The sequence below is a fragment of the Choloepus didactylus genome, chromosome 6 (genome assembly GCF_015220235.1).
Source record: "Choloepus didactylus isolate mChoDid1 chromosome 6, mChoDid1.pri, whole genome shotgun sequence".
NCBI classification, from domain to species: domain Eukaryota; kingdom Metazoa; phylum Chordata; class Mammalia; order Pilosa; family Megalonychidae; genus Choloepus; species Choloepus didactylus.
In genome coordinates this window covers 64,830,487-64,853,999 of record NC_051312.1, presented here as the reverse complement: position 1 = coordinate 64,853,999, position 23,513 = coordinate 64,830,487, and the positions used below count along the sequence as shown (strand labels likewise).

Genomic DNA, 23,513 nt, shown 5'->3' with positions numbered 1-23,513 from the left:
TTATGGCCTTATTGTGGCCTAGCTGCCTAGATCTCTAAGTACCACTTGCTCCAGACTTTTCATGCTTTGTCTGTTTTAGGAAACATGGCAATCTCCTGTTTTATGCCTCTTTTCTATAGTGGGCTACAGTTGTTGGTGTCTACTCTCTAACCATTTAGCTAACACATTTTGTCTGCTGTATTAACTTTCTCCCAAGGTTGTTCCCACCCCAGTGGACCCTTACCAGTCTGCTCTAAGCCTGCAACAATAACAGGACTTGCTTAGCCATGTCCAGAGATATGAAATGAACAACTACATAAAAGGTCAAAAGACAGATATGGCAACCGATGATTTTACAATTGCTACCAAAAAAATAAAACAAAACAAAACAAAAGAAAAAAAAAACCATGTTCATAGTCAAAATGAAGAAAAGATAATGACTACAGGAAAAAAAAAAAAAAACTACAGACAGCTAAAGGAAAGTCCTTGAGAACTGGAATAGTAGACAAGGTAAAATAAAATTAAAAATATTAAAAATTCTAACAATTTGTTTTTATTTTCATGGAATTCAGAAACGTCAACAAAATGATGATTATTAAACCCAGAGAGAAGGTTAATGTGATAAAAAGAAAAAAGGAAAGACCGCACTAGTGGAACTCAAAGGACTTGAATTTCTCATAGCTTCTCTATCACTTCTTAGATTTAAGAAAACTTAAGGCTCTTAATTTTTCTATGCCTCAGTCTCACATATAAAATGGGTATAGTAAACCCAGCCCTGTATATCTGAAAGGGTTATTTTGATTATTAAACAATATCATGTTTATTAAGGAGCTTTGAAACTATAAATTCCATATAAATGTAAGGGATTATTGTAGCTATATAATTGCAATTTTATAAAAGATTGTAATTAACAATTATCCACAAAGGATATAAAGTAATGATTGTTTTATATTATTTTTAAAGGAAAATGGTGAAGATACTGAAAGAAGTAAGCATGAGTTTGTGAAATGACTTTCCTCAGAAAAGCTCAAGAATAGGATCAACATCAATTAGAGAAAGAATAAGGTAAAATCATTCCCAAATATAATCAGGTCACCCTGAGTTTGCATAGGACAGACCCAAAACTTAAGGGTCTTACCAGGACTTCCAGATGAGGAAAGGGATAACTTGAAGTGATATTTGTGACATTTCTCATCCAGAACCATCTCCCTAAAGCTAAGGGTTAAGACTGACTTCAAGTGGCAAAGTCTTGGATCATTTGTTATGACACATTCAGACTTTTACCTGATACTGGCCTAAGATTCAGTCAAGTGCTATGATTTGATTTAACTGTATAATAGGTACATATTAAAACTGAGAAAACAGAAGTCCTTAGCCAGTATGCAAATTGGTTGATGAGAGTTGCCCATGTGAAGAAAAAAGGATTCATTTTTTTTTATTTTAAAAGTAGAAACTTCCAATTGTGCTTCAATAAATTCATCCTAAAAAGATTTATTGAGTACCCACCACATTCTAAGCATGGTTCAAAACACTGAAGACTATCAGCAAACAAAAACATCCAAAAATGCTCTGCCATCACAGAGCTTATATTCTAAACAGAAAGGTGGATAATAGACATAATAGCAAATTATAGTAAGCAAAAGTTGATAAAGCTATGGAGACAAATAGAACAGCATAAAGGAAATCAGGAATGTTTGGAGGGTTGCAATTTTAAATAGGGTGGTTATGCCAGTTTGAATGTATTATGTCCCCCAAATGCCATTATCTTTGATGTAATCTTGTGTGGGTGGACCTATCAGTGTTGATTAGATTGTAATTCTTTGAGTGTTTCTTTGGAATGTGCCCCACCCAGCTGTGGATGATGACTCTGATTGGATAATTGCCATGGAGGTGTTGCTCCGCCCATTCAGGGTGGGTCTAAGTTGATCACTGGAGCCACATAAATGAGCTGACATAATAGAAGGAACTCAGTGCAGCTAAGAGTGAATTTTTGAAGAGGAGCTACAGCCAAAAGAGACACTTTGAAGAATGCACTGGAACTGAGAGAGGAGCTTCAGCTGACAGAGACATTTTGGAGACAGCCTTTGAAAGCAGACTTTTGCTCCAGAGAAGCTAAGAGAGGACAAACGACCCAAGAGCAACTGAGAGTGACATGCTGGAGAGAAGCTGAAGCCTAGAGAGGAACGACCTGGGAGAAAGCCATTTTGAAACCAGAACTCTGGAGCAGATGCCAGCCATGTGCCTTCCCAGCCAACAGAGGTTTTCCAGACACCATTGGCCATCCTCCAGTGAAGGTACTCGATTGTTGATGCATTACCTTGGACACTTTATGGCCTTAAGACTGTAACCATGTAACCAAATAAACCCCCTTTTATAAAAGCCAATCCATTTCTGGTGTTTTGCATTCTGGAAGCATTAGCAAACTAGAACAGTGGTCAAGGTAGACATCATCGAGATAATGACAGTTAAGTAAAGACTTAAAAGAGGGTGATAGGGTTTGATGAGGTTCTACAATCAATGATATTTTATCTATTTTTAACATTTCACTACTTTGGAAATCATATAGAAGATATCCCCATAGAATAAGTTTGACATTATAATAGTGAAAGGTTGGAAATCAGTAATTTCATGGTAAATAAACTATGGTACATGCATGTGATGGCATATTATAATACAGTGATTTAAAATCATATTTTTGAAGACCATTAACATGGAAAAATCCAAAAAAATGATTTTTAAAATACAAAAGTATATCTACAGTATGATCCCAATTTTGTAATCTATTTTTTATTCCTTCATTCAATATATTCTCTTTCTTTATTTCTTTCTCTATTTCTTTTCTTTCATTCTTTTCCTTCAACAACTATTTTTTGAGTACCTACTATGAGCCAGGCACTGTTCTGGGCACCGGAGAGCAGTAAACAAGTAGACATGTTCCTTCTTCTCATATACACATAAATAAAGACTGAAATGAAATATATCAAAATGTTAATAGAGAGCAAATTTCTTCATTATGAAATAATAGGTAAAATTATGGATTATTTAATTTTCTCCTTTATGTTTAAAAATAGTCAAAAAATTTTAAATATTTTCTGAATGATTAAAAAATAAACCATGGCATTTATATCGCTGTAAATATCATGGTTCATATTTGCCTTGGTATATCTGTATTTGAATAAAACACAAATTTATGCTCAAATGTATATTGCATTTTTCTATCATTTACTGATACTATGACTCACAACATCTAATAAAGTTGACTAACATCAGGTCCCAGTATACAGATGCAAAACCTAAGAAATAGAACAGTTAACTAACTACAGTGGAAATAAAAAGTAAATCCTCAATTATAATAATGTATATGAAAGTATCTCATACAGTGCCTGAATCAAGAAAGGTTTGCTGATTTTGAATTCTCTGCTAATATTTTAAGCTCCGTCTCTCCCCAGTTATACTGTTTTTTTTGTGTTTGTTTTTATTTTTTGACAGAAAATTTTATTTAAACTGGAGCTTTAATGGATATAAAATCTCTGATCTGAATCCCAACCTCTCTCCTCACCTGATGTTAGATGTATTCCATCTCCCTTTAACCAATAAAATGACCAAACTTAACTTCCTTTAAGTTGCTGGATATGCTTTTTCATTCTTCCTTTAATTATTGGTTTTTATATTTAAACAGTATAGCAAATAGTATCCAGAAGATGGGTCTACCTCTAACTAGCTGAGTTACCTTGGACAAGTAATTTCAACTTTCTGGTCTCATTTTTCTTATTTTTAAACGAATTGGACTGGATGATCTCAAAAGTCCTTAAGTTCTTAAGTTTCAAGATATTATTAGTTTGATTCTCTGTCTTTATCTACAATAAAGAAAAGGAATTCAGCTCTTGGAAAGAAGAAAGGCTAGAGTAATAAAGAAAGCTAGCTGGAAAAATAAGAAATCAACGATCCAGAATTAAAAGAGAATTTAAAAATCTCCCTAACCCCCTGAACCAAGTCGTTTCAATCACACAAAGGATGTTTCGAGACAATAGAGAAAAAGAAATATGAACATTGCTTAGATAATCAAATAAAACGGGTTTCTAGGCTTACAAAAGACAAAAGTATTCCTATGTTCCCTCTGGATCTTAAAACACACACATTCACACAATAAACAACAGCAACAACCAAGTGTTTTAATAGCAATATGGAAGGGAAATAAAAGTCACTCATTTTGCTAAAATAAAAATATTTCAGCCCCAGAGAGGGTGATTTGGTTTTGAGAGTGTTTAAGAAATAATACAGTATTCAATCCTCTTCTATTATCTCCTCTATAAAACAAAACCTAATACCTCTTTAAATTGTGGCATTTTCTTATGTACATGGAGAAAAAAAAATTGTCACTATTGCAGCAACATCTAAACAGTTTCCTGTAAACTTTCTGTGATGGAAGTCATAGAATTTATGATAAAACCCTGTAGAGTGGTAGAACAAATTTCTTTCATATTTATCATTCAATTTATTCAGTGTGCATTTGAAGGGAAACCTTTTAGGAACACCAATAATGTGAGAAAGCTACAACAACTAAATTTATTGTTAAGTATCACATCACTGGTCCTCCTAGGAGTTCAGGAAGAAAGCTTAAATCACATTTCCTAACACTTTGGAGAGCTTCCCAGAGATGTGATGGCCCACAGAGGCAAACCATCCAAATCACACTGGAATCTCAGAGATGATGGCAAAGAAATATTGCCTAGTTTAATAAAAGCAAATTGGAGTTACCCTTTTATTTTTTTAACAAAGTATAAACACTCTCTTACCCCATTTTTCTCCTTTCCTTCCCCCCACATCTCCACCCCCGCCTCCTGTTTCACCTGACTAAACTGTAGGTATTTGTTCCACCACCTGACTTAGGGACTGGCTAGAAATATTAGGAAAAAAAAAAACAATCTACCATTGTTACATGAGACAACAACCTTTCATGTCCTTGAAGCTCACCATGACCTTTCATCTTTCCTATCCCCAGTGATCTCTTCTAACAACTAAAACTACACTCAGTTGGGCTGAATTCCAGATTGTCATAAAAAGAACCCTGTCCTTTCAAAACAAAACCAATTTTTGCACCAAGGTGGGGGAGAAACACAAGTCCATTGTTCCCTCACAGATGGAAGTTGGAGTTACTAAGGCAACTGCTCTAATCCTTCTTTTTACCACCTTTTTCACATCACTGGCCTATCAAGTATGCTACCTTTTAACTCATAAGCTCAAAAGCTGGTAGTCTAACTGGCTGCCCTAATTAGCTACGATTTTCACACTACAGACAACATGATGAGCTAATCGAAATTTGCAAAATAATGACGTACCTCCAGCAAATATTCCTCCTCCTGAGGCCCAGTCTTAGAATAACAATAATGAGACCATTATTAGAGAAGGGCATTAAAATGCTGCACTGCTGCTAAACAGAGAACTTAATTGTTCTGGTCTTGTCCATTGAATCAACAACCTATTGTTGTGGACTTGAAAAATAAAGGACTGGAGAATGAGTGCCATGATGATTGGTCTGTGCCGCCATACCGGCACTCTGGAGAATTGTTTTCTTTTGAAACTCTTGATGGACTAGTAGTTTTGTTTAAAAGTAACATAAAAGGCGATTGTCTGGATAAAAGTCCTATTTATTGAAATCCTTAGAAGCAGTTGCATGGATTTGTTCGTGACCCCGGAGATAAAAACATAGTGACCATAATAACACCATTTGTAGAGAGCCCTGTTACCACTGCCTACAGTAACATAAGATAAGAGACAGTCTTTTCTAGCTACTGTAGGAAGGAAGGAAGTACTTCTGAGCAGAAAGCAAGAATGATAAAAGGTCAAACACTGGATAAAGCTCATTAATCTCTGAAAGGGAGACTTAAAAATAATGCTAATTTAAGAATTCTGCACAATTGTTACAGATTGAAGCATATGTAAAAAGGCACAAGGCTTTTGATTTTTTTTCTTTTTTTTCTACTTTTGATTAGCTCCTTTACTTTAGTAAAAGAGATTAAAATAAAATGATTATTAAATAACTGAAGCAAGATGTCTCAGGATAACCCGGAAAATAAGAAATCAGAAGCTTCCAGATAATTATTCTTATGGTCATCCCTAGTCTATAAAGAGAATAATAAAATACTGAAGTTAAAGGTTAACTAGTGTAGGATTCTTAGCAGTAGAAAAGCACTGTTTACACACTGTAAATGTGTCTTCTATATTGAGCCTCAGTACATGCTTTCGGTAAAGCCAGGGTAGGATTTTAGTGTTGAATTGGGGCATGTGGGGAGGTACTTTTTTTATGAGTGGGTATTTGGGGTGGGGATCTGTTTGTTTTTTACCAAGTGAAATTTGCATTATATAAAAATGTATTAAATTGTAAATAAGACTTCTTGCTTCCTTCAATCTGTGCTTTGCTTCATTTATCTTCATCTTGTTAAGCTAAATTAATTAACAATCTCACTGTTGCATCCTTTCTCTTTTCATTACATCAAATAATGGCCCGTATACGGAGAAAGCCTTCACCACGGGAATTCTGCATTTCTACTGCTAAGAAGAGTTTCTGTGTATCAGTGTAGGGATATTAACTACATTCATTTACTTTATAAGCCACTTATTAGATATACATTTATTGACAACAACCTAGCTCCTGAGTTCTTAGAATATTCTCAATAGAAAACCATTAAAGAAAAAAAAAAACCTAAAAGTTGCAAGACACTTTAAAAAGGAAACAAACAATAAAACATTGTATGTCCACAGCAAAGTTTCACCGTCAATTTCACCTCAAATGAGAAGACATGAAATTTGGCAGGTATGTTTTCACAGACACAACGCAATATTTCATAAGAGGTTTAAAAGACACACCCCAAGCTCTTCTACTCCTTGCTTTGGAATGTCTAACGTGATAAATTGGATGATTAGAATTTCATTGGTAAATCCCATTATTTATACTCCATAGGAGTGAAATGTGTTAAACTCTTTTGTAAGTTTTCTTGTCAACCTGAAACACTGGCATCTGGAGCTATGTAAAAGGACAAAACAGTAAAGCCCTTTTTAATCTTTTCCCTGATCAACCAGTGCTTCTTTTTCCAATCACAGCTTTGTGCGTGATATCTTTCTGCTAGCATTTCTTATTTAATTAAAACAGACACTGACAGAAGGACATGGATTAGGACTGTAATGATGCATTTACTTAGATTAATCGGAGTCTCCTTTTAGAGTAATGGCTTAAACAAAGAACAAAAGGAAATTGTTATGAAACAGTCTTTTATCCCAGGCAAAGGTCACATTATGAGGTTTTTAATTTTGTCAGCTTCTGTTATACTCTGCCTTGCTAGTGGAACATGAGAAGTGCTTTTCCCCCCAATAAAGCCAGTTATTATAAAAACAGCCATTAAAGCTGCAAATTAAAATGTCTGATTTTAAAACAGGTTACTTAGCTTTCAGAATCCTCTAATTAGCATGTTATGCATTGTTGTGAGGAAAAGAAGACTAAATGCTAATGACCTACCGCCAGGTGACCACACTGAAAATAATAAGGACCTTTCCAAGTAATATGATGAATTAAGCAAGCACATGTCCCCCATCCAATACCTCTTCTCAGAGCACAGCTCCAGATGAATGGAGAGCCATAACTGTTAAGATATGTGCAGTAATGCCTCGTCTCTGTCCAGAGAACTCGGATTCTCAGCCAGCTATTTTCTGTATTATTCACTAAAAAGCAGACTTCTACTACAAAAGAGCAGTAAATGAAATAGCAACACTACAGACAGTCTGAAATTGGAAAAGACAACAGTCAATTGATTTCAAAAGGCAAAGAATTAAAGACACACTCCTAAAAAAAACTACCTCTTTGCCTCTTCTCGTCTAACCTTTTCCCCACTTTCTAATATCACTATGAGTTGGGCTAAAAAGTATAAACAAAGTTAAGATTTGAAAGCTCAGCCTTTGTTCATAACATTCATGTTTATACTATTTTGTTTTTAAATGGCCCAAAATGAAATCCAGCTTCCCTTTATCTGAGCCTCATTTTTCCCGTTTTAATGACTCCACTCATTACCACCTCCCACTAGTCAAAATTTCCTCTTGACAAAGGATATAGTGGCATTTGTGTTTCCTACCACATGAATTTAACTCAATTACGTGCATTACTTGGGTTTTGTGCATCATCTTTCATTATGGACTGAATGGTTCTGTGCCCTGTAAGGCTAATATGTTAGGTGAACATGTGAACCAGAGCCAGGTAGGCAGTATCTCTACTTCAGAAAGTATCTAAATCAAAAAGTTCCTAAAATCAACCCATGGAGAAACATATTCCACTTTTTAAGTCAAATCTCACAGAAGTATCACTGAGGAGCTTGCTCTAGGGATATCTTGAAACCAATGCGGAATATATATTCCCATTGAAACAGCAAGAAGTCATTCAGGATCATTAGTGGCATTTTCCCAATTGAGTCTTTTGAAAAAGGAGTTGTCTGAAGTTGTATCAATTATCTATGGCCACAATAATGCTGCAACCCCAAAACTCAGTGGCTTTAAAAAATAAAATTTTATTTAGCTCACAAATTTGCAGGTCAGCTGGGCATTTCTTCTGGTTTAACCTGAGCTCACTAACATGTTTGGTGGTTGACTGGCTTTTGGCTGATCTAGGATGGCCTTGGCTGGAATATCTAGAATAATTCAACTCTGCTCTCTCTATATATATATGTCTCCATCTCTAGCAAGCTAGCCCTGGCTTCTTATTCTCATGGAGTCAGAAAAGGGCAAGAGTATGAATGAATAGAAATGCACAGGTGCTTTCACAAGCCTCTACTTGTGTCATATTTGCTAACATCCCATTGGCCAAAGCAAGGGGAACGACTGATCTCAGAGTCCAGAGTGGGAAGGTACTGTAAAGTTCCATGGCAAAGGTCTTGGACATAAGGAAGGATGAAAAAGAATTGGGGCCTTTAAAGCAATCCATCTAGCAGAGGTTGAGATTATTTTTGATGATTCCCAAAGTTTTCTCATCAGAAACTTCTGTTTTGCTCCATTTTAACTAATGTAGCCTGGATAGCTTTTTAAAACTGATGTAATTATAATTTCAAAAACTGAGAAAAACTCTTTAAAATTAAAAAAAAAACTATCTTATCTTCATTGATTTCCAATTTAAAAAATCACAACAATAAAGCTAATTCTAAAATGTGATGCACATAAATTAACCATTTATTTTTGTTTATTGACTTGTGAATCAGTTATATGTTCCTTGATAAAATATTTCAAAAATGCACACTTTTGTGTCTCAGAAGCCTCCCTTCTACCCACAGAAATAGTTAAGTTTGAGGAGATATCTCATGGATGCAGGGTCCAGAATTTTCCTCATCAAAATATCTCAGGAAGTGTTGACAGTTTCATGACACAGAATGCCCACAAACAGTATTTGCAGATACAGTAGCCACAGCAGTGTTAAGAATACACAAACACACACACACATATATCACTCACAACCCTTTTGTTCCTCTAACACCTCTGTGAAAGAGGAACTCAAAAGTCTCAGGGGGCTATATGAGAGAGAATAAGACAGTTAAGAAGCTAATTTTAAACTCTAAAAATTCTGTTTCTGGCCATAACAAGCAAAAGATCCATGAAGAAACTACATATGATGGCTGCAAGAACTTCCCAGAACTAATCTAGTGGGAGCCTTATGCATCTTTCCACTCAGATACACTCATGTAGCAGGAGTAGGAGTGACTACTGGGCAGAATTCCTAAATCCTGTGGCAAGAGGAATACTATCCTATATAGTAGCACTCAACAATTATCCCTGTGAGCAATTAAAACAACCGGTGAAGTGGGTCTCTAAAATGAGCCTGCAGCCATTCCTTCATTTGAGCCAGCACTGACAATGAGGGCTGCCAGAGCTAGCAATAACATCCTAGGGACAAGAAAGAAAGACCAGCAAAGCTCAATCTTGGATCCAAAGATATTAAGAAGGAAACTAAATCACATGGAGAAAACTATCTTAAGATTTACCCAATTAATGAAGAACAGAAAAAGAAATAGGATTATAAAATCCTTTGTAAGTCCTACTCCTCCAAATTCCTTTATAACTTATTTCAATAATAGATTCCTACTTTTGTAGGAATGATACTTGGCAAGAATGTAATTTGTACAGATTTTCTAGTGTTTTAATAAAAAAAATCCTCTCACCTGGTCTTCAACAAGCATCAATCATTAGAGCAGTGATCCAAAGCCATGGAACAGAGCAAAGCTAATAGGTCCATCTAAGAATCAAGACTAGCATTGTGCCCTCATTAACACTGGGTTCCAAACAAACAATAGGCCGATATTCAGAGAGATGTACTCATTTCTTCTCAATGGAAGGAGCGTGGTTTAACTCAAAATTTCCTTTAAAAATTGACTTGCTTTGACAGGGAAGCAAGAGAAAAAGAAAAATCACTTGGATATCAGAAAAAAAGTCTTAGAGGAGCATAGGAGGAAAAGGAAGGATTAAACTCCTTAAGGACATCATCTTTGAATATCCAGTAGCTGCCACATAACAGGTGCTCAAAAACTGTGATTTGAATTAAATTGTCATACATTTAGATGAACAGACAAGGGCAGAAGAAAACAAACACTCCTTTTTTTTTTTTTTAATTTTTATCGGGATTGTTCAGATACCATACAATTATCCAAAGATCCAAAGTGGATCCATCATCGCACTTAATTTTTGTTCGATTTTTAGAACCTTTTTATTACTCCAGACAAGAAATAAAGTGAAACATGAAAAAAGAAAAAAAAAGAAAAGAAAAGAAAAGGAAACTCGAATCCTCCCATATCCCTAACCAACCCCCCTCAATTGTTGACTCGTAGTGTTGGTATAGTACATTTGTTACTGTTTATGAAAGAATGTTGAAATACTACTAACTGTAGTATATAGTTTGTAATAGGTATATAGTTCTTCCCTATATGCCCCTCTATTATTAACTTCTAATTGTATTGTCATACATTTGTTCTGGTTCATGGAAGAGTTTTCTAATATTTGTACAGTTAATCATGGTCATTGCCCACCATAGGATTCAGTTTTATACATTCCCATCTTTTGACTTCCAACTTTCCTTCTGGTGACATATATGACTCTGAGCTTCCCCTTTCCACCTCATTCATGCACCACTCGGCACTGTTACTTATTCTCACATCTTGCTACCGACACCTCTGTTCATTTCCAAACATTTAAGTTCATCCTAGTTGAACATTCTGCTCATACTAAGCAACTGCTCCCCATTCTTAAACCTCATCCTATATTTTGGTATCTTATATTTCATGTCTATGAGTTTACATATTATAATTAGTTGTTATCAGTGAGACCCTGCAATATGTGTCCTTATGTGTCTGGCTTATTTCACTCAGTATATTGCCCTTGAGGTTTTGTCATCAACCCATTGTTTTTTTAAGATGGTTTTGTTCACACACCATACATCCCATCCTAAGTAAACAATCAATGGTTCTCTGTATGTTCACATATTTATGTGTTCACCACCTTCACCACTATCTATATAAGGACATCTACATTTCCTCCACAAGGCAGAAGGGAGAGTCAAAGAAGGTAGAGAGGCAAAAGAAAGGGGAAAAAAAATGACAACTAGGAAGTTGCAAAAGGAAAAGTAACCTTAAATTAAAGTAAAGAGTCAGACAACACCACCAATGTCAAGTGTCTAACATGCCTCCCCATTCCCTCCTTTTATCTACATTTAACTTGGTATATCGCCTTTACTATATCAAAGGAAGCATAATACAATGATTCTGTTAGCTGCAGTCTCTTGTTTACGTTGATTGCATCCCTCCCCCAGTGCCTCCCCATTTTTAACACCTTGCAAGGTTGACATTTGCTTGTTCTCCCTCGTAAAAGAACATATTTGTACATTTTATCACAGTTGTTGAACACCCTAGATTTCACCAAGTTACACTGTCCCATTCTTCATCTTTCCTCCTTTCTTCTGGTGTCTCATATGCTCCCAACCTTCCTCTCTCAACCATATTCATAGTTATCTTTGATCTTTGTACTTACATTGCTGTCCTACCATCTCCCAAAATTGTGTTCCAAACCACACACTCCTGTCTTCTCCTATCACTCTGTAGAGCTCCCTTTAGTATTTCCTGTAGGGTGGGTGTCTTGTTTACAAAGTCTCTCATTGTCTGTTTGTCAGAAAATATTTTGAGCTCTCCCTCATATCTGAAGGACAGCTTTCCTGGATATAGGATTCTTGATTGGCGGTTTTTCTCTTTCAGTATCTTAAATATATCACACCACTTCCTTCTTGCCTCCATGGTTTCTGTTGAGAGATCCACACATAGTCTTATTAAGCTTCCTTTGTATGTGATGGATTGTTTTTCTCTTGCTGCTTTCAGGATTCTCTCTTTGTCTTTGACATTTGATAATCTGATTATTAAGTGTCTTGGCGTAGGCCTATTCAGATCTGTTCTGTTTGGAGTATGCTGCACTTCTTTGATCTGTAATTTTATGTCTTTCACAAGAAATGGGAAATTTTCATTGATTATTTCCTCTACTATTGCCTCTGCCCCTTTTTTCTCCTCCTCCCCCACTCCAGGACATCAATGACATGTACATTCCTGTACTTTGTTTCATCATTAAGTTCCCGGAGACGTTGCTCATATTTTTTCACTCTTCTCTCCATCTGCTCCCCTGAGAGCAGGCTTTCAGGTGTTTTGTTCTCCAGTTCTTGAGTGTTTTCTTCTGCCTCTTGAGATCTGCTGTTGTATGTTTCCATTGCATCTTTCGTCTCTTGTGTTGTGCCTTTCATTTCCACAGATTCTACTAGCTGTTTTTCTGAACTTTCAATTTCTGCCTTATGCATGCCCAGGGTTTTCTTTACAGCCTCTATCTCCTTTGCAAAATATTCTCTAAACTTTTTGAATTGATTTAGCATTAGTTGTTTAAATTCCCATATCTCAGTTAAAGTGTACGTTTGTTCCTTTGACTGGGCCATAGCTCCGTTTTTCTTAGTGTAGGCTGTAGTTTTCTGTTGTCTGGGCATCTGACCTCCTAGGCTACCCCAATCAGGTTTTCCCAGATGAGAACAGACTCAGGTCACAAAAGGAGGAAATATTCAGTATCCGGTTTCCCTGATGGTTTTTCTTAGAGGACTGACACACCTGTGCTTTTCTGCCCGGCAGGTACACCTGTCAGCCTGTCACTGCCTGTGTGAGAGGGTGTGGCCTGTGGCTCTCCTCCCCCAGGCTTTGGGGTCTGGATCTGGAAAGGCAGGCAGTAGGGCTGGGCCCCTCCCTTTCCTCTTGGGAAGCTATGCCCCCTCCAGAGAGATCATCTGCATATCAGTAAGTTCTCTGTTTCTCTGACTCTGTTGATCAAAGTGTTTTGATTTTAAAATGGCTGAGGCTGTCTTTACTGCAAAGCGCTGCGGGCTGAAAACAGCTGAGGTTTTCTCCACAGAGAGAGAAAGGGACAGAAAAGCTCCCAGGTTCACCCGTCAGCCAGAGATAGCACCCGATCCTCTGGGCTCCCCGTCCTGAGAGAGATATGTCCCCCGACTCTCCCAAGGTCAGTTGTCACCAAAAGCCTCTGTCTGCTTGTTGAGGATTCGCTGTCTGTATTGAGTGGTTAACATCAAAACCCCAGTTGGAGCCGGGCTGAGAAAGTGCTGCTCTCTAGCACCATGAGGCTTCGGTGAGGGAGGGGCTCTCAGCTCTCAGCTCTTAGCGCGGGTCCACAGTTTTACTTACAGATTTTATACTGTGATCTTGGGCATTTCCCCCAATTCAGGTTGGTGGATGATGAGTGGACAGTCACGTTTGTCTCCTCACAGTTATTGCAGGTTATTTACTAGTTTTTTGGTCATTTATGAATTGTTCCGGGGGGGACAACAGTCTTCCACTCCTCTCTATGCCGCCATCTTAGCTCCTCTCTGAACACTCCTTTTTAAAGAAATTACATCACTATTCATATCAGACACTTGGGAACCTCAAAGCTAAGAGTTCCTAACATTTGCATTGGACTATTTTTTTTTTTAATAGAATGAAATGAAATGAAACATGGGTCAAATTAAATGTGAAGCCATAGTTACTTCTGATTTTTATAGAGATAAAAATCTGATTAAAATTAACCCAAAGGAGAGACTTGGAGATAGAACGAAGTCATAAAAGGCTTAATGCACTCAATGGGGGGCATATAGGACTGGGAGAAGCAGTTCTAACCTTTTACCTTTATAGAGGGCATTAGGGACATAAACAGACTAATAGAAATGTATTTAAATCCCAACTCACATTTAGCTCTAAATTTGGTGCAGGCACTTTTACCTCTGTTTAGTCAATGCCTTCTCTGATCAACAATATGGACAAGGGCTGGACACAAGGAGGTAAAATGAAAACAGGTGACAAATTGTGGAATTTTGGGTGAAATTTTTTCCTTTGTTATTTTAATGTAAATAAAATGGAATAAAATTTCTCAAACCAAAAAATAATATATATGACTGCTATGAGATAATATTCTATGAGCAGGTTTGGGTAGAGGAGATGAATACCAAGTGAATGACTAAAAGAGAAAAATCACTGCATAGAAGAGATATAGGAAGAAAACAGGAGATGCTATTGGAAACAGGGCTCTTTCTAGGAATTTTAGCCATTTCAAAATTTATTTGGTATAGGTTGATAATAAAACTTCAAAATCTAATAACTCTAAGAAACACCATCCATCTAGCTAAGCATGTACCCCATTCCAAATGTGCTATGGTCTTCAAGGACTTGTTGGTTGGGACCTCATCTTAAAATGGTTCTAACAAAGGTCTTGCTCTCATAAACTAGTTAGCACCCAACCTCTGGACATGAACATTTTCTAAAGAGAGCATAAATACTCAAGGGATAATGAGCTTTTAGATCTGAGGGACACCTACAAGAGTTAGGGAGAAAACAATGCAAACTTAAGACCTTGGCACTTAAGGTTTCTCAAGTTAAAAGACCAAAGCTTATTGAGAATATGCATCATTGGATAGCAGGAACAAACAAGAAAATCTAGGATCTTATTTTAACGTTGGGATTTAAAAAAATTTTAAGCAATAAAATCTTACTACAAAATGGGTCCACATGTTTTTAAGAGAGATGATCAACTATTAACCTAGTACTTACCTATCCAATAATGTGAAAAGAAGCCAAATAAAGTGGAGACCTTCTAAAAGGATATACAGCACATATAAATTAAAAACATTGCCCCTTACACAGTAATTTACCAAAGTCAAGTAGAATTTGCATAGCTATATTTGGAGAATAAATTTTCTTGCATATGAATATTGTTTTTTCCAGGTAAACAGCAACATTTGTACTATAACATTTACCTCTGTTTTATTTTCCAAACTAGTGAGAAGACTTCTAAGTTGAAGTAAATCCATTAAAGTTGATCTTAAGTAGAATTACATATTAATAAATATGAATAACATACACAAATGTCACAAGGGGAGGATATTACCTCAGAGCATAGGCAGTTAAAGTGGTCTCTCTGATTCCCGTCCAAGTTGAGCTATCTAGCTATATATCATTTTATTTGTATTTTATTCTACGGCAATGCTAAATAAAATTATTTCAGTAGAAATTATATTATTTAATCAGTAATGACTTTCAGAAACAAAGATGACCATCAGAAGTTCCAAGTGAGCAAACTCAGTGGAAAGACAGCTGTTCTTTCCCAATTATTCCAGCAAAAATTTCAGTATTGGGTTGCATTGGGCTGGCTGGATAACATGTGTATTCCTGATTGAATCATGGTGGCCAGGAGTGTGCAGTGTTCTGAGTGACCAGGCATAAATATTATGCCCACTCCACAGGACTGGGGAGGGTCAGAGCAGCCTCACCCCAACCACATGTGCAAAAGGTAAAAGAAGGGTTGTTCCCCCAGAGAAAATCAGGGTGTTTTTATCAGAATAAGGAGCAACAAATGCTGGACAGGGAAATCAATACACAATATATCTATAATTCAAAGGAGTTTCTTTTTCCAGTCATTATTATAGTAAGATAGTTTCAAAAAAAAATTACAATTACAAAATCCCCATTGTAACAACAGTCCCATGGCAAAGACTTCTTTGAACTGTTTCTGGCAGTCCCAAAAGAGGAACAAAAACTATGAATCTAGCCATTGTTAAGGCAAGTGAAAGGAAAAGGATTCTTCTTTTGATAACTTTAGTTCCATTCCCTCACTTCAGAGCTAGCTACTTACCCTTTCACCATTGTTAAACGTAAATTATTAGAACCCTTGCAAAGGTTTATAGAGGTCTATCTTTAGCTACCATCTCTAGAAATTTCTGTTTATGGGCCCCAAGCACTACAAAACCTGTTTGGAGACTGCTATAAACATGTCTCTCTAAATAGTTTTAGGTTGAATGAAGGCCCCTTACAACTTAATTCATTTATCTTAATTTTTATTTGAAAATATTTTTACCTTTTTTATAAATGCAGACACCACAAAAGGACGGCAAATTAAACTACTATTTGCCATTTAGATATAGGATTGAATGTAGTCATCGAATGCTTTAGTGAAAGAAACATTTTATAGGAGGACAAGGAAGGAGAATATAAATGCAGAGAAAGCCTGGGGAGAACGGAAAGTCACTAAAGGAAGGAGTGGCAGAGGCACCAAAGGCATTTCGTTGATGTCAAATTCATTCACATATTCATTTATGCATATGTTTAGTGCACTGATGATGAGCAAACTACTGTGCTAGAGAGGGTACAAAGACACATGGCATAATCCCCACTTCTCCAAAATCATACCTGGCAAGTGAGCTAGAAGGAGCATGGTAAGGGTGACATGCCAACTCCATCTTCTTTTTCCATCTCAAGAGCCAAAGTTTCTTCAGAATCTCACAATAAAGAACACACTTCATATTTTTAAAAACGTTTCACTCAACTCATCTGCATATTCAAGAAACTACTTCTTGCCTAATTCCCAGGATAACTACAGAATCAGTAAAAACAAACAACACACATAAAAGAAGCTAAATAGAAGAAGGACAATGCAAATTTGGTAAGTTATTAAAAAGATTGGGAGGGTGGAAATTTTCAGAATTTTTAGTTAATTCACTCATTAGTTATATACTGAGTGCTTAGTGAATAGCAGACATTATGTGGTCATATAAGTTATTTAAGATGGATGGACTTAATATCCATGCCCTCAGGGGAAATAAAAAAAACCTTTCAATCAGAAACTAGTAGAAAGGAATGTTCACAAAAACTATGAGACAAACTGTGACAAGCACAAAAAGAGAGATTGAAAATGCAATGGAAGTTCAGATGAAGTGAGGTCTGAGAAGACTACAAGGAGCTGGGCCTTGAAAGATGGATACAATTCTTACAAGTAAAGATGTTTATAGAGGTGCTCCCAGTAGAGGGGAATGGTGTGAAATGTAGAAAAATACAAACCGCTTCTACACTAGTAAGTCCAAAACTATCTAGAAAATTTAGAGTGAAGATATCATATTCATACAAGCCATTATTAAATATATTTTAACACATCATTCAAAATTAGAAGATTTTGAGAGATATAGATAATGTATGCTAGAATACTTAAGCAGTCATCATATTCACAATTTATTAAAAATGGAACTCTTCATATACTAACTTTACCAGACATTATATGACAAAGATACCCAAACAAAAGACACGCTCATTTTTATTATTATTTATTTTTTTAGAAAATTAGCAATAAAATATGAAGTAAGGCTCTTCCACGTAATGGAAAGTATGTTTTACTGTTTGAGAGGCCAGAAGAGTAAATTGCCTGCTTCATTGTACAGGTAAAATCTGTATCTCCTCACCATAAAAAACATTGGGTGCCAATTTTTACCTGTGGCAGGCAAATAAAATATACACAATTTGCACATATACATTAACTACACAGGCAGAATAAATGATCAATCACGGGGGATTCTACTACCCTCAAAACTATCTGGCAAAGTCTAAATGGCATGGTATTGGGCAAAATAGCAGTAAAGAGAACCAAAAAGAAAAAATTGCTTCCTGGGTTAAAACAGCAAAAGCATGAGGAACATTAAGCGGAATTTGGGATTCTGGACAGTCCTTTGATACTAAATATTCCCCATAAAGATTAGCACATGTGACTTCCCAAGGGATTTGTCCTAATATGTAGCTCTATCAAGGACACAGTCTCACTCCAAAGGCCTACCTCTTCCTATACAATGGGCATGCTCATAGCTTCCTCCCATGAGGCATTAGCACCATAGTGGGTTAATGTAGTGTTGAAAGCAGTCTGGCTGTCATGAGTACTGTGGTCACTTTGAAAAATTTGCCTTCACATTTAGGCACACATGCAAACTACTAATTCACAATCAGACTTCAATAGAAAGAAAATACATGTCCAAAGAAATTCTTTTGCCAAGTTTCCTGCAGGCTGATATGCCAACTTTTCTCACTGGTCAGCATCATGCTTCTAGCATTATTCCTTAGAAAAGGAAATATAAAACTACAGGTACAGAATTTTCCAAGATATCTCCTAGTCTCTCCGGTACATAAAAATTATTTATTCTGAATCCTAGGGAGTTTTCCAAGTACGACATTTTAGAGGATTCCACTGACTCCAAAATATCAAATTTGGAAAATTGAATGCTACTTGACAATTCTTGGAAACAAATGATGGCTAATTTGTACCAGCTAGAAAAGTCCAAACATTTTTTAATTAAGGATTCCTCATTTCAATAGGTTACTGGTTAACCTCAGAATTTGGACTTTGAATGTCCATAGCACCAATTCATTCTCAATAGGGTCTTTTAAGAACTTGATACTCTCTGATGCCCAAATTTGTGCCCTTGATATTGGACCAATTCACCTATCCTAAAGCCAGACTTGCTGGGAAAGTTGAAGCATTGTCATGCTTGAAAAGAGGAAGTGAGCTGCTTTTGTTGAGAAGCAACTAAGTCATAACACATAGTTATGTGTTTTTATAAAAATTTATATATTGACACTTTGTAGCTTACCATCTCTCACTCTCAATTGATGAGAAAGCTAATGGCAAAATACTTACTTTGGGTACTGTCCAGACTGTAACTGCATTTACTGCTAGCACATCTACACCCCGGGCCCATCCCATCAACCAATGACATATTGTGTTTCCCAGGTAAAAGGCTCAGATACAAGGACAGAATATGACTAACACAGAAAAAATCCATGACTCCTATTGGGATAGTATGGGGTAAAGAAGTAAAAAAGATCCTTTGCAGGCATTTATAATTCTCCAGCCAGTTCAGCCTTCTGTCTGACAGATAATGTCACAGTTTGGGGAGTGAGAAGGATCCTGAATAGGATGAAAACAAGAATGCAGGGAATGAAAAAAGGGAGGAAAATATTTTACTACAAACTTCTAGCAACTTGCTTCAAAAATAAGAAAAAGAAAGAAAATTAGTTTTAGAATAGAATTCTAAGTCTCATGTTTGAATATATTTCTTATTTTAAAAAGGCTAAACGACCCAACCACTTCTACAAAATAAAAAAAACTAAATTTACCCAAAAACCCCAACCCTCAAACTTATTCAGTTAATAGTACCAAAAAATTGGAAATTTGTTTCCAGTTTCTTCACACAAAGTAATCCCTACTTTTAATTCTCTCTTAGTTTATACAATTTTAAAATGCTTTGCCCATTATAAATTATTACTGTCTCACTGGGTAAAACATTTTGAAATGGTGTTTAAACAAACTGTGAAATGCCTGATGCCACAGCTTTAAAAAGTATCATGAAACTATGAAAAAAAAGCACTTTCCCTGGAATACTTACCCAGTTGATCCTTGTACATCATTCTATGCTTATGAATGTTGGAAATTTTTCATTCACATATAAGAGTCATAGGCATCTAGAAATTTATTATGCTTTCCGCTTACACCATCACATCCTGGTAAAAGTACTGAACTTGATGCCCACAGCACAGGGATAATGCCAATGAGAACAGAGACCTTGGTCCTTCCCTACCTTCTTCAGATCAAAATCCATAAAACATAACTCTAAGAAGTAATATGGTAGTCATCATTAGTTCATTTTCCTTTGCTTCCTAACACTAGGAAAAGCAAAAATAGCAAAAAAAAAAAAAAATTCCAATTTTTTGGTACTATTATCTGTATAAGGTTGAAGGCTTGTGTTTTGTGGGTAAATTTAGTATTTTTTAATTTTGTAGAAGTGGTTGGAACATACAGCTTTTTTAAAATAAGAAATATATTCAAATATGAGACTTGGATACAATAAAATGCAATACAAAAATACAATAGCCATGTATCTTAACAGGTGATTGGAGAGTTTAAGATCAAGAATTCTTGCCTTAAGAACACGGGACTGCTACTTGGGCAATGCTAGCACCACAAGGTACTTGTCAACTTAAATGGCATTAAAACAAATATCATCAAGTGTTTCTACTGTCAAGACAAAATGTAACAATTAGCCTTAAGAAAAGTGCATCAGTAATAAGAGCAACGGGAAGAGGTGGCAAATGTCTAGCCCAAGGCAGACTTCAACCTGGCAGACTTCCATTGACCAGATATCCTTAGCTCTCTCTCATCTATTACTTTGGCATTTAAAAAAAAAAAAATTGGTAGGTAAAAAGGGAAGATGGGGCCTGCCTGCCAGACTTCAAACAGTTAAGCACAGGCACCTTCAACTAATATGGAAAGTTAAACAAATTTTTTACAAGCTGGCACTCAATCACATAATGAGATGCATTGTCAGTCCTCACTAAGTGAAATATTTGTGTTGCCATGCAGCTAAACAAATGCCTTTTTTCACTTTCACTTAAGACAGCCTCCCACTCCTATTTCTCTAGACAGGAGATGCAGGCCTCATTGGGTAACGTGTGAGTCTGGGCAGCATGCGTGCATGTTTCCTGTTGCCCTACAAAAGGAGTATTTATATTAACATCCAAATTCATGGGGAATTATAGAAACTCACACATTAAAGCCAACATAAAATTTCTGCTATTTTAATATCTTTTACTTATCAATGTGACTTGGAACAGAATGAAATAATAGAGTAACATTAAAATCACTAAACATTCAAGAGTGTGGCAACATTTTTTTTCACGTCATTTGCACATTACTATTCATAATGCTATGGCAATCTCCTATATAAAATATGATGAATTCACAAGTATGATTATCAAATTTATGGTGTGTGCTCACCACACCACACATTATGGTTTCGTAGCTTGTTTGCCCTGAAGTAGCAAAGATTTGCATAAAGTTTAAATGAGTATGGTCTATACAAACTATAGTTAAAATATTATTACAGTTATATGCTTTTCCATAAAAACTAGTAAAAAAAAGCATATTTTGTTATTCTTTAGGGCAGTATTTTATTACAATTAAATGAAAAGCTTAGCTCTGCTATTTCTCTGAAAACAAAATCAAGACCAAAAGAGGTACAGTTCAAGAACTGGATCTGAAAAACCAAGTGAGAAATTAAAAAAAATAAAAATTTAAAAACCATACACCTAACTATATTTTACCTATAAAATAAAAGATTTCTCTGAAAAGAAAAAAAAAAAAAAAAAACCCTCCCAAGTACCTAACATTGATATGATAATGGTGAAAAAAAGCTATAGCTGGATTTTTCTTTTCTTAAACTGCTGTTTGGGCCACCTGGCATTTTAAACCTCATTTTCAGCGGTTCTCCCACACTTATTGTCAGTAACACGGAAATAGCCGATCTAACTATGTGAACTGCCTAACTCAATGTGGGGCTTCCCATACCTTGTAAGTGGTTTTCCACAGAGTTCAAAGTCAAAGAGTATTCCAAAGAGCTATTCTCTTTGAGTTTTAGAAGCAGTCCTACATGAGGGAAAAAACAAATGTGAAGGAATGGATCTTTTAAATTTTTCTAAGATTTCTCAAGTTAAATCCAATTCAAAAGGAATTCTCTAATTCTGTTTTTAAACATTACTTGGGAAATGATGTATTCTATCTTGAATAATGTACAACTAATTGACAGTTATCACAAAGGAAATTGTTCTCCTCTTACTCTGACCTTTTTAAGCTCTTGCTTCAGTGAAAAGCTAAACCATGCTTGAAATAAAACAAACAAGGCAAGACAAAAGAATAAAAAAAGAATTCTCCAGGGGGAATATAAATTAAGAAAAAGGTCAAAAAAAAAAAAAAAAAGACAAAGACTGATGTGTTACAATTATTAAGATTTTTAAAAGGAAGGGACACTTTTTTTTTTCATTGTCTAGTTCTGGATTGCATTTGCTTTCCATGAGTATTTGAAGAAAACTTTGTAACCCCTCCCAACTTAAGACAACAGCAGCAGACTACATTTCCAAAGGGACGTCTAAACTAAGTGAAAATGTGTATTTCTTTCCATTCTTATAAAATTTCAGCACTGAAGCTGACATTTAAAGATGACTAGTTCCTGTGGCAAAGAGGTATATTCAATACAACTCACCAAACATTTTGGGGTACATCTGGGAAAAACTGTCTAGTCAAGAGTGAACCTTTTCTTGAAAGAAAACTAGGGAAAAGGGTAGACAGAAGGCAGGACTGTGATTCTGGGAGATTTCCCACAAAGTAGTTTTTATGTAAAAGAAAAAAAAAAAAAAACTTCGTGTTAGGACTCCCTGTATTACCACAATTAAATTGGGCAAAAAGCTAGTTCCATCATATTTTTGGACTTCTCTAGAATATGAGAAAAATCCATTTGCCTATTAAGAAGTAATTAGTCATTTGGGAAATACTGTATCATTTGTTTTATTCCACACCTACATCAGGGTTATTTATCAAAGGTGTCCATAAATGGAAGACAAAATGGATCAAGGACATTATGTCTTTCAAGCTCAGCAGCACTTAGCAAATTCCTGGGCCTCCAAGGCCTAACAGATTTGACCAAGACTTTTCACACAATCATGTAAAGAGGGCCAGACCAGTCAGCAGATGCCCTATTCAGATAACAAAGAGAATATTTTAGTGACAATGTGAGAAGGAGAAAAAAAACAGCAAAATTGATAAAACTCACTGAACCATGTCTCTCTTTTTGCTCTGCAGAACTTGACCTTAAGTCTAACAAGGACATTATTAATATTCTTCAGCAAATATGAAGACAATCTTATATATTTAGTTACAAGCATACCAAAATAAAACACTTAGAGGAAATCAGGGTATCATTGTTAAGCAAGATAACACATCTGAACTCTGTCTGAAGATTTAAGACAAATACAATGACTATATGTCGATATTTAGTTCCATAGAAGAAAATAAATGAAATGGAAAGATTTTTACAGTACTACTGGACAATTCATCCTTGATTTCATTTCTAACTTAACATTAGTAACTAACAGCTCCAAGGTCATTGCCTAAGACAAAAAAAAAAAAACTGCAAAAAAGAGATCCCATTAATATTCTAGACTATTCTGCTTCATATCCCTGAAGAGATAAAAATATTGCCATGTGAACAAATCTCACTTCAGTATGTGGTAAAGTCACTTCAGTTCCTATAAGGGACCCTTTCTAGTGCCCATTCCCTCAACTAAGCTTGTTCATTTAGT

At 35.8% G+C, this 23,513-nt stretch overlaps 1 protein-coding gene across 14 annotated transcripts in view; it reads right to left on the bottom strand.

The window, feature by feature from the left end:
* Positions 1-23,513, bottom strand: part of SOX6 (SRY-box transcription factor 6) — a 652,380-nt gene that overhangs the window by 436,217 nt on the left and 192,650 nt on the right. For 11 of the 14 annotated variants that reach the window (XM_037839337.1, XM_037839339.1, XM_037839344.1 and 8 more), the window contains exon 2: positions 2,858-2,944. The exons of 2 other annotated variants lie outside the window; for them this stretch is intronic. In XM_037839337.1, the coding sequence (XP_037695265.1) occupies positions 2,858-2,944 (87 nt within the window). Of the gene's footprint in view, positions 1-2,857; positions 2,945-23,513 lie in introns of those variants that run through there. One more of the 14 variants, XM_037839349.1, reaches the window with a different exon arrangement.